Source organism: Lepisosteus platostomus, chromosome 18 (genome assembly GCF_059453375.1).
Source record: "Lepisosteus platostomus isolate fLepPlt1 chromosome 18, fLepPlt1.hap1, whole genome shotgun sequence".
Taxonomy (NCBI): Eukaryota; Metazoa; Chordata; class Actinopteri; order Semionotiformes; family Lepisosteidae; genus Lepisosteus; species Lepisosteus platostomus.
This window is the reverse complement of record NC_142628.1, coordinates 4,457,508-4,468,302: the sequence shown is the minus strand read 5'-3', so window position 1 is coordinate 4,468,302 and position 10,795 is coordinate 4,457,508. Positions and strand designations below refer to the sequence as shown.

At 38.8% G+C, this 10,795-nt stretch overlaps 1 protein-coding gene across 3 annotated transcripts in view; it reads left to right on the top strand.

The window, feature by feature from the left end:
* The first annotated feature begins 9,643 nt into the window (after positions 1-9,643).
* The window catches only part of LOC148645473 (SITS-binding protein), a 42,827-nt gene continuing 41,675 nt past the window's right edge, over positions 9,644-10,795 (top strand). Inside the window, exons 1-2 of one of the 3 annotated variants that reach the window (XM_088612024.1) lie at positions 9,647-9,931; positions 10,152-10,596. In XM_088612024.1, the coding sequence (XP_088468150.1) occupies positions 9,927-9,931; positions 10,152-10,596 (450 nt within the window). In that variant the 5' untranslated portion in view covers positions 9,647-9,926. Of the gene's footprint in view, positions 10,597-10,795 lie in introns of all 3 variants that reach the window. The other 2 variants (XM_088612023.1, XM_088612022.1) reach the window with 2 other exon arrangements.

Here is a 10,795-nt window from a genome sequence, read left to right as displayed (position 1 = left end):
TACTATACCTTGCTTACTGTATTTTGTATATGTTTTGTATCTGTAGCACTCTCTATTGCATTTTTCACTGTTAGCTTCAGTTCATTATTTTACTATGAATCAGGTTGAAGCAAGATATAGTTCAACCAATCGTAATAACAGCAAGAGGGTGATCTGTACTGCGCTGTATTTGACATCTCTCATTTTATGACGGATCAGCATGTTTTTTAGCCTGACGTAGTCAGATCTCAGAAGCAAAGCAAGGGTGTGCTCTGATGACAGGGGGGAGAGAGCCCAGAGAGCCTCCAAGAAAAAGCATCTAAAAAAAGTGGCGGCTGGAAGTTCTTTTTGTAAACGGTTGGTGGAACAGTAGGTGCTACACTCCTCTGCAAAACCAAGTCCCCACTATGGGGGTGTCATCCTTTGAATAATCCTGAGGTCCTGATAATCTTATTAAAAGGTTGTGACCCTGGTATACTGGCTGCTTTCCACTTCAGGTTTACCATCTAGCCTCAGTTAATTCAATTGCTAAAGCACTTTTTCACTTCTATGTCTTATCTGTTGTTTTATCCTGCGGGGTGCTGCACCTCAGTAGTTGAAGTGTCTCCCTCCTCTGCTTTGTGTGAGAGACAGATTAAGACAGATTGAAAGACAGATTATGTTAAAATACAGATTAAGAGTACAGACTTAGACTTTTTTAAAGGATACACTTAGATTTGGTTTATTTTCCATATTCTACACCCCTTTTATCAGTAACTTGCTGCCTTTGACACAATCATCTCTCGTTTCTTATGTCAGTAAGTCGGTACTGTGTGCATTTCACTGACGAAAATAGTACAATATCGCCATCTTGTGGCAGATTGCAGCAACAACATCAGGGCTGAGTCATTCATGCTGCTGGTACATCTAGAAGCTCCGCGTGTACTACAGTATGTACTGTAATTGAAATAATACTTTGATAACAATGTAGTAAAAAGGATTACATGCACGAAGCAAAAATGGTTCGTTCTAAAAGCAAAAGGAGTGATCTTAAGAAAATGACTTATGCAAGGATTTAGGCACGAATGTGGTCAAAGTTCTCATTCAGAAGATGCGGGGAAGCGGTAAAAAAGATGTTAGGGTGCAGTAAGACCCGCAGAAGTGGAATCGACCTCAGTTACATCAGGTTAACATAACGCACTGCTCTAATATAGAGCTGGTGGGTCGCGCTTCACGAAAAGGGCACTGATGCTGTATAATGAGATCAAAGAAGGGTAAGAAAGTTAACTCCCGACCTCAACGGAATGTCTTACGAAAACATGTTTAAGAAACGTGATCTCTTTAACCAACGACTAGCTGTGGTCAACGCATATTTATTTACTGATGTGTTTAACGTATCTTGACACTTTTATGCTTTTCTTTCCCTTAAATTGACAATTAATCCGTTGAGATTATATCACCTAATTTTCAGAACGAAATACGACAGTAAAATTTAAACCACATTACATGTAAGATCGTTCCAGAAGATGGCGATAATAACCCATTAAAACGTGTACGGAGTCTCACTGCACAGGGATTATAATGACAAATGCTTTCCTTCTGTACTACAATTCTAAATTCATTAGCTACGAAGAAAAATCTTTGTTCTCCAAACATTCAATACATTTTGAATTACACAATTATACAATACCCGCGACACTTTTTCTCGACCGATTTTCTGTTTGTACAGTATTTTCATTCATTAAAAATCGAATTAAAAATAGAAAAATCAAGTGTAACCAGAACGCAGAACTATTTTCCCTTTGGACCCCTCAGATATTTTCTGCTTTAGAAATTCTTGAGGAACTCTTTTCCCACCACTAGTGTCTGATTTACAAAGGCTCTTTCAGCATCCCCGTGTCTCAAGTTAAAGACAGACTTCAGAGCCTCTATGATTTACATTCAGGAACGGGTCATGATTAACTCCAGTGCTATGAGTTTTCACCTCCTTATCCCAAGGGGAAGTAAAACCTAAGAAAAGAGTGAACCAAATCCTCAGATTAGGGCTGGGAATCAGAGCACTATCCAATATAAAATTACATTAGGTGTAAAAATGAAAAACTGTCTCTTGAAAAGAATACTTCTTGCTCCCTCAGCTGTTTAAAGTATTTGCAGGGCCATATTGTTTACAGCCAGATTAGAATGTGCAGAAAAGCTTCCATTAACAGCTCTGAGCAGTGTAAAATTCACTTTTTGCTTGTTGCTCATGGGTATTTTTAAATATTCTTACAGTCAGACACTGAAAGGACTGAAGGAGTCTTGACTTTATAATTCATGCCACAAATGGAACACAGTAAATTTAGCACAAAAAAAAACTTGGCACAGCGGGTTCGCATGTAAAGGTGATCATGAACAAACTGTACAGTCTATCCTACAGTCAATGGAATTCGAAGAAGTACAGAAGACAGAGCAAATTTTAAGTTAAATGACAAGATATTTATGTGTCGTGAGAAATAGGTGCGTGATCACGTCTATTTAACTCGGTGTCTAATTTTTATCAGCAAAATGCATTACAAATACAGTGAATGTTGTTTTAAAAAAAGATTTAGAACACATTATTTTTGATTATGTAAATATTGTAATATCTGTATTTTTTCACTGACAGTCTCATTCTAATAATATGCATGAACTGCTTTTGAATGTGAATTCATTGCTTAAACTTCTGCAGATTTTAGTTGTATGAACATCATTTATTAAATAGTTTTTAGAAATGGTTTTCTCGATTAGCATTATCACAATTTGATAGATGGGTGAAACGTAAACAGGTTTGTTATGCTCTTTATTTCCTCAGTCCTGGGAATTTTTGGGCCGGGGATAAACCCAGATTGCCCAGGTTTCACGGTGCTGCCAGCCTTTAGGGGCTGGCCGAGATTCTCCCGAAGAATCAGGGCGTATGTGCTTGACATTAGGCTGCCAATGTTTGGTGATGTGTCTGGGTAGGGATCCAAGATCCTGGATTTCACTTACAGTGAAACTCTACCTCTCTCAACCTTCAGCCAAAGGTCTGGTCACACACTGTTGTCCAAGAGTTCCAATAATAGAACCCAGGCTGTCACAAAGACTTGACTGGTCTATCTGCTGTGCCTGTTTCGGTACTAGACTTATTTACTCCCAGTTCTGCTAACAACCAGAGATACTGCAGACACAGCCCATTTAATTGCAGTGAACAAATTTCAACACTGCATCGTAAATAGTCTGCGTAACTCAAAAATGGCAAGTTGTAAACACAGAAGTCATATAATTAAGATGCAAGCATAACTAGAAGTTCACTCCTATGGTAAACTGTTAATATCAAGCAGCCTCCATTGCAAAAGATAACCAATATGCTTTTTGTATCTCTTTTCAACAAGGAGTTTTCCCCCTTAATACTGGGGGAGCAGTAATTTGTTATACAGTGTACTGAAAATGAGCATTGACCTTTAAAAACCACAGACCACATAAATGCTGAGATAACTGGTCCCTTTTAGACTTTGAATCTAGTGGATACTTGGTAGATTTTTAACTACTTACTGGAGGGGCACTCTTCTACAGTTGTAGTCATGCAGGGGTAATTGTAACTTTTACAGAAGCAAATGCCCCAGTCTTTCCCCAGCTCAATCTAGGTTCCAATCAGCCACATGTGGTATCTCATGGACCTACAGTAGCCCTGACAGACTGTAGGCTCAATCAGTAGGATGAATGGCAGCTGCTTCCTTCTGTGTGTGACTCGGTTGTTGTTGTATGGACTGTATGGCCAATGTTGGAATGAGAAGGCTGCCAATGTAAAGCCTAATGGACTACTGTACAGAAAGACATGAGAGATGCCCAGAAATGTGTAAATTCAATTGTTGCAATTAATTAGGAGAGTTAGGTTATGCAGCCGAAATTGAAACCATGAAAATGACTTCCTCCAAGGACTGCTAAGGAATACTGTTTGTACTGTATCTCAAACAAAAGGAGTTATTACCTAAGAAGGATACTTGTACATGCCAGTGCTTGCAGAAGCTTTGATTGGCTCTTGGCTGGGGTAGAACCATGATTGTCACACCCACTCTTTCCTGAAGTTCCCTGTAACTAAACGCTAGGCTAAAAACTCAATAAACCAATCTGTACTCTTCTGTCTTACCTCATGCGACAAATTTAGCAGTTTAATTGGCCAAAGACCTCACTCCATTCAGTTAGTGTCAAAATGATCATCAAGTTTGGTCATAAATTTGCTTATTTAAAATATTAAGATCAGATTGATATATTTAGACCTGATTTGTCTCCTGATTAGACCTGAAAAAAAAACAGTTCTTTTCTGATGCTTAAATTTTGAAATGCATTTAAAATCAATTTTGTCACTTTTTCAGCATGTTTCCATGGGCTGTCATATACAGGTACCTATGAAGTGTAAGTGTTGGAGGTATATTCATAGTTTTGTGATGAAATGACAACTATTTGCTACTGGGTAAATTCAAGTCTGCACAAGCATGCTTCCGATGACCTAGAGCTTCACAGCTGGTGGCCTTTGTGCAGGAACTTGACCTTAAGACTTAACTACAGCTGGTCTTGAACTTGAATGCCTGTGATTCAGTTGGCCAGCCAGGTACCCGGCCTCGTGCTTGATAGCTATATCATTAAGAAGGAGCATTGTGACAAGGATGAATTCCTGCAGCCTTATCCAATGACTTTCTCCCTGCCAGAGGTATGTTAAGCATTAGAGGGGTGACCTACTATATAGAGTCGAGGTCTCAGGGATCTGATCCTACAGACATTTTAACAGCTACTGGGTACATAGATCAATTCTACTCTTTATGATTTACAACTGTGTTTTTGTTTTTTTTAGAGGAGCAGCAACTGTTGTCTTTTTCCTTTCAGTTTTTAAGGTTCTAAGATAAGAGTACACACAAGGACTCATCAATACTGTTTGTAGCATGCAGAATTTACTACATGGTTCCCATGGTGACTTAAAACCGCAAAGCAAATCCAGGGAAAGTCCAGCCGATGAAAGTTACACTGTTTTAGTGGTTTGGTTGTTTTTTCATTCTTGGACAACTTTCTCTCAATCATCCTTCTTAAAGTAAAAACTATCAATTTGTTTAAAACATCTTCTGAGTTTAATCAGGAAGTAAATACACAACTGACAATACATTCTTTCACTTTGGTAAATGGTGCTCTACATGTCAAAAAGGCAATGAGGAATTGTAAAATCTTTATCTAGAATCTATAATAACAGACATCTTCAGAGACAGAACTGCTGTTACCCTTTCCAAATTCATCTTTTTTTGTCTTAATTAGATGCACCCACATTGTACCACAATGCAAAAAAATGTACAAATGTACACTGATAGTAAAGTTCTTCAGTGTAGTTCCTCACAAGTCCCAAGCAAGGAATTTGAAACAGAGAGCTAGGGAATTTCCAGACTCTCAAAGGGAATGTCGTGGCACATGCAAGTATCTGCAGCGTAAGGCTAACAGCTGTTTCCTGGGTGGGTTTAGAGGCAGGTGGTCATCATCTCTCTGAGGGCCTCAAGAAGTACAAGAACGCAAAGGCCCTTCCAGCACAGAGGCCTGCTAGTCACTGATGCAGCAAGAGCACAAGCTGCTCTCCTACCCTTGAGCTGTTCAGCAGTTATTCATGACACTTTCATGTACTATTAGAAACTGCACCCATGTGCTCCATAGGCACTGCTAGGGTCATTTTAGGATACCTAGGAGACTTTAAAACATGAAAGATTGTTGCTCTCTGGGAATCAAACAACACTTAGTCTGTCTAATAGCTATTTAGGATACACTTTTTACACAGAACATTCAATAACGCAACTGCCAAAATGTTTGATACCAGAGTACTACGTCTACATGCTACAAAGGTTTAGTCCCATGCAGCGCCTTGCAAAACTATTCAGATTCTGTGAAATTCCATTCTCTGAAATTGCAAAATAATGCCTACTTATTTTCTACGCTTAATATTTTATTCAAAAGCTAAATGCTCGGACTGTAGACTTCTACGGCCAAAATATGTGTTATAGTATATGTCAACTAAAAAACGAAAAGACAAAAAAAAGTGTTGACTACATAAGTATTTAGACTCACAATTTCAATATTTGGTGGAAGTACCTTTGACAGTAATTACAGCCACAAGTCTTTTTAGGGAAGTCTTTACCATCACAGTTTTTGCATGTTGTTCTGGTAGATTTGATCTAACTCTCTTGAGTTGCTTACAAATGGACAGCAGTTTTCAAGACTTTCCACAGATATCCAATAGAACTGGGACACTCAAAGACATTGAGTTTCTCATTCTTAAGCCACTCAAGTGTAGTTCTGACTTTGAGTTTTAGATCATTGTCCTGCTAAAAGGTGAATGTTCGCTCCAGTTTTAAGTCTTTATATTCAATTCCTCTAGCATTTGTCTGTACTTTACTTTGTCCATTTTCTCCTGAGTTTTAATGGTCTCAGTTCCTGCTGAAGTGAAATTGTCCCATTACCCTAACCCTAACTAGAGAAGTTAAGATATTCTTTGTCTCTTTCTCACCTCCTCATCTTCTATCCTTAATACCTTTGTTAACTATATAACAATGATATAATAAAATAATAATAATTCTGGCCAGTCAGGAGCCCCTGATCAATCTGGGCCTCTTGGCTACAGCCTATGCCAGCCTGTTCGTTAATCTGCCCCAGAGAGCATGAATACTTTGGCAAAGCAATGTATATTATCTGGATTCTGTTAGAGATGGCACAAGTTGCCTGTAGGATTTCACATGTCAAAATACAGTACTCACCCATGATATTTCATTATTCTAGAAAAAGAAGCATAACCTTGTTCACAAACAAAACCCAACAATAACACCACTGTATTAGTCTTACTAGGACTGCAACTGGATAAAACATTATATAACCTAATATAATTATTGTTAATGAGTCAGTTGGCTGACATATACTGTACCCCCATATTGTTTAAATTGTAATTAAAATGCGGTAGTTTCAGCATTCGAAATGGAAGCCATTTGTGCAGTTCTGACGTCTACGGCTTTGCCGAAGGGAATTAAATTGAAGTTACACTCGTTCAACTTGTTGGTGAAAGAGCACCAGGTGAAGCAGAGACGCAGATATCAGACTTCTAAAATCGTTTTACAAGTGTAAGTGTTCAATCTGGTTTTGGCACAGTTTCGCGTGGTTACATATACTTAAAATACAAAAATGCAAAGTAACTTCATATCTTGTCATTTAAATATTCGAAATCAGAAAATTGATGTAGGAGTTTGAATCGGGGTTATATTTTTCTTTCACACAAACAAACAGTACTGTTGTGTAGTTTACCGAGCCGAAGCACGTTAGGCAGTTATACTCCACATGACTCACTGATTCGCTGTTTGGTCGCATTTATTGAATAAATTGACAAATGTATGACTTGTGCTTTGCGACTGGTACCTGTTTACTTATTTTAAATACTCGAGCACCTCCCGTAAGCGCATCTTCTCCCCCGTCCCAGACTGCGTGGCCACTAAGCTCCTAGTGGGTCAAAACTGATTGTGCACTCTGTAAATCAGTCGAGTAAACTAAGACTAACACATGATCCAAACCATGGGTCGTAAATGTACCTCTAGATGTAAATACAGTATTTAAAGAACTGCTAATTTATGTTTCCTTTTCTGAAAATCGGAGAACTGTCCTGAGGTGCATACTGGTAAATCGCTCGCTGAAACATCAAAAAGATTGATATCTCGCTTGGGCTTTCTGAGTATTGCACATATACTGTAAAATAAGCACCTTAGAATACAATATGAAGACCTAATAATATGTATACATTACAATAACTATAACCTCGAAAGTAAACAATAATTCATACAAAGAAACATAATGTGTTGCAAGGACTGAGAGAAAACAACACTAACAAGCGTGTTTTACTGCCGTGTCGTTTCTGCATTTTGGCTTCACCTAGCTGTGAGAATGCTTTCCTAAAAATAGACTAGCTCTCCCAAAGAAAGACATTAATTGGGCTAGCTAGCGCAAGCCGAAGGAGCTGTCTGGTTTTAGCACTGTGTCCAGACAATAGCTCTTGATACTGTATAGGTCGCACGTAAATGTAATTCCCACCCTGGTACGTTTCAATTCCTGTTCTGTAGCTGGCAGGTTAAATGAGATAAGTAGCTTAAAAACTGAGTCTGGTGGAAATAGCCATGAACAACAATTATGCAATTGACATCCATCGACGAAAACTTCCATCGCCTTTATGCAATTTTCCACTGTGCACGATCCTTGCGGAGGAGACAGTCAAGGTTGAACGGGTTTGATTTAAAAGGGTCTGGCCAGATGTAAATCTCTTTTTAAAATAGTTTTTGTTGTGTAGCTCCTGACTAAAGACGACATCATACCCTGTGCTTTACTGTTACTTTGTTCCAGAATTGCGGCTTTTCAGCATCTTTTCGACTATTGTATGCGCAACAATCTAAAACTGTAACTGTTCCTCATAGCTAACGTATATGCTGCTCAAGTTTAGTCGGTAATTCCTCTCAAGAAATGCCTAATATCTGCGTATCTACTTTCTTGTGAATTTGTCATGAATTATTAGCGTACATATTCAGTGATAGTTCGATAATCATACAAAATGTGTCATGATTTGTAACTTTTCTTACCATGGGATGTAAGCAAGCATTAAACTAATTTTTGAACATGACATTTCTGTCGTTTATATTTGCAATCATTGATCCCTAGACTATGCGCATCTAATCATTCAAAATACGAATTAATGAAAGAGTATTAATGGATACGTTTAAGATAGTTTAGCCTACAAAGTACTACTGTTAAACCTAGTAATACCGCCAATAATGTAATATGTTAAATACATCCAATAAAAAGATTTATTAACATGTGACAACTGTCGGCACATTCTGATATAGTCAGCATCAGCGGCTACAAAGACAGCGGATGAGTAGGATTAGGGTGGCAGAAAAAAACGACCGCTAACTAAAAAGTATGGCAATCATACTTTTAGCATTTCGTTTATTAATTATATTATCTAAATATCGGGTTTCTAATTATTGACTAAACGTTTTTATTTAATCGAGATCAATACTGGTAACTGGAGTTTTCGACCAATACAATTTTCATGCAGCCAGTAGTACAACTACATTGATGTTGCATAGAATTTTTAAGATGAGAAATTCTTTGATATAATTTAAGATTTTAGGATGTCTACGTTTTATTACTATCCAGTTTTAACTTCATATTGTACTCCTTGTGATCAGGATCTTTGTCACTTTTCTCTTTCTGCAACACGATAACCATCAAAATGCGCTCTGTTGTGCTGCTACTCAGTAGGTGAAGCTAAGTAAGCACAAATAATGACTTTTCCGATCGACTCAGAAGTAAGAATATTACTTATTCCAAACACGGATATTAATTTCAAATCGTTTAAGGTGATAAAGGGTATCAATCGTGAAAATATCAACAAAAGCCAGAAACTACATTCCACTTTCACCGGAATTCATGTCAATTGGCATCCCTCTTACATTCCCCACTATGTTTTTGTTTTAATTTGAAATAGGGAATTCCGATTATTACTGCGGCATTTCCATGCCGGTCTCAGTGTGGAGGACAAAAACAAAATACCACAGACTGCAAATGTGTTGCAACTCCCAGTTCAAGCAGATTGAAATGAAACGCGAAGGGCTGGGGATGGCGGGTGTTCCGCGGTGACCAAGACTTCGCTCTCAATCACGTTCTGCGCCCGACTTACTGGCCCGCGTGCGTTAACCTGCTTCTTAAAATCTGCAAAGCGCCGTGTCCAAAGCGCGTTCTCTGCTCCCCTTGTGAAGAGCAGCCTGGAGTTACGTCAGACACTGGGGGGAAAAGTGCAGGCAAGCAAAGAAGTGAGGAGCTATTTGTAGGCATTGCGTCCAAACCCGGGTTAGACTGCTCACTGCTCCACGATCAATGCAATTAAAAACCATAACTTTACACTTAACAGCATGTGGTAAGTCACCCTTTTCTTGGGAATTTCAGCAGTGGGGTGTAGCTTCTTTTTTCACTTGACAGGGTTTCAGTTGTTGGCATAAATGCGCATGCATAACAGATGCATACTACTAACTTTTTGTGCTGTTAATACTAAATGAACCAATGATATTTTTTAACTCATAGATTTTTTTCTTCATTACATTTTTATGTCAAAACAATATGCCTCACACTCGAAATAGGAATCCTAGTCCCATCCCAGAAGTAACATGGGACTCGGGTCTGAAGGAAATGAACGAAACGTGGAAGGGAGCTATTGCCTGTCTCGGTGTCGCAGTGTTCTTCGTAATGACCATTGGGATCATTTATTGGCAAGTGGTGGATCAGCCACACAAGAACTGGATTCTCAAGGGCGGTTTCAGCGGACTCATCTGGGAGAGACGGACCCACTCTCTTATCATACAGACACTCGCGGAGGATAAGACCTTTGCGGAGATCGACGTCGGAAACTTCCCGGACTCCGATGTGCCGTTTGTGAAAAACCTGTGCTGGCTGAACAAGACCGAGTTCTGTTACACGTGGGATGCCATCGCAGATCTGAAGATCTCCTTCGAATCCGATTACGCAGCAGCATCAGAATGCTACAGCATAAACTGGACGCCTCTGAATTGCCAAGTGGAACTCAAGGTAAAGTCACAATCGCGCAGATATCATTAGTCCAGTCAAAAGGAGGCAGGTTACCGGTGACTGTTGCCTCAATGTTTACGGCCACTTCAAAATAAAGAAATTAGTCATCGGTTATTATCTCTGTGTTTTCGATTTTTATTAGATTTCCGTGCGTATTCTTTATTCATATGATCGTTGTTGTTGCTGCTGTTAATAATTT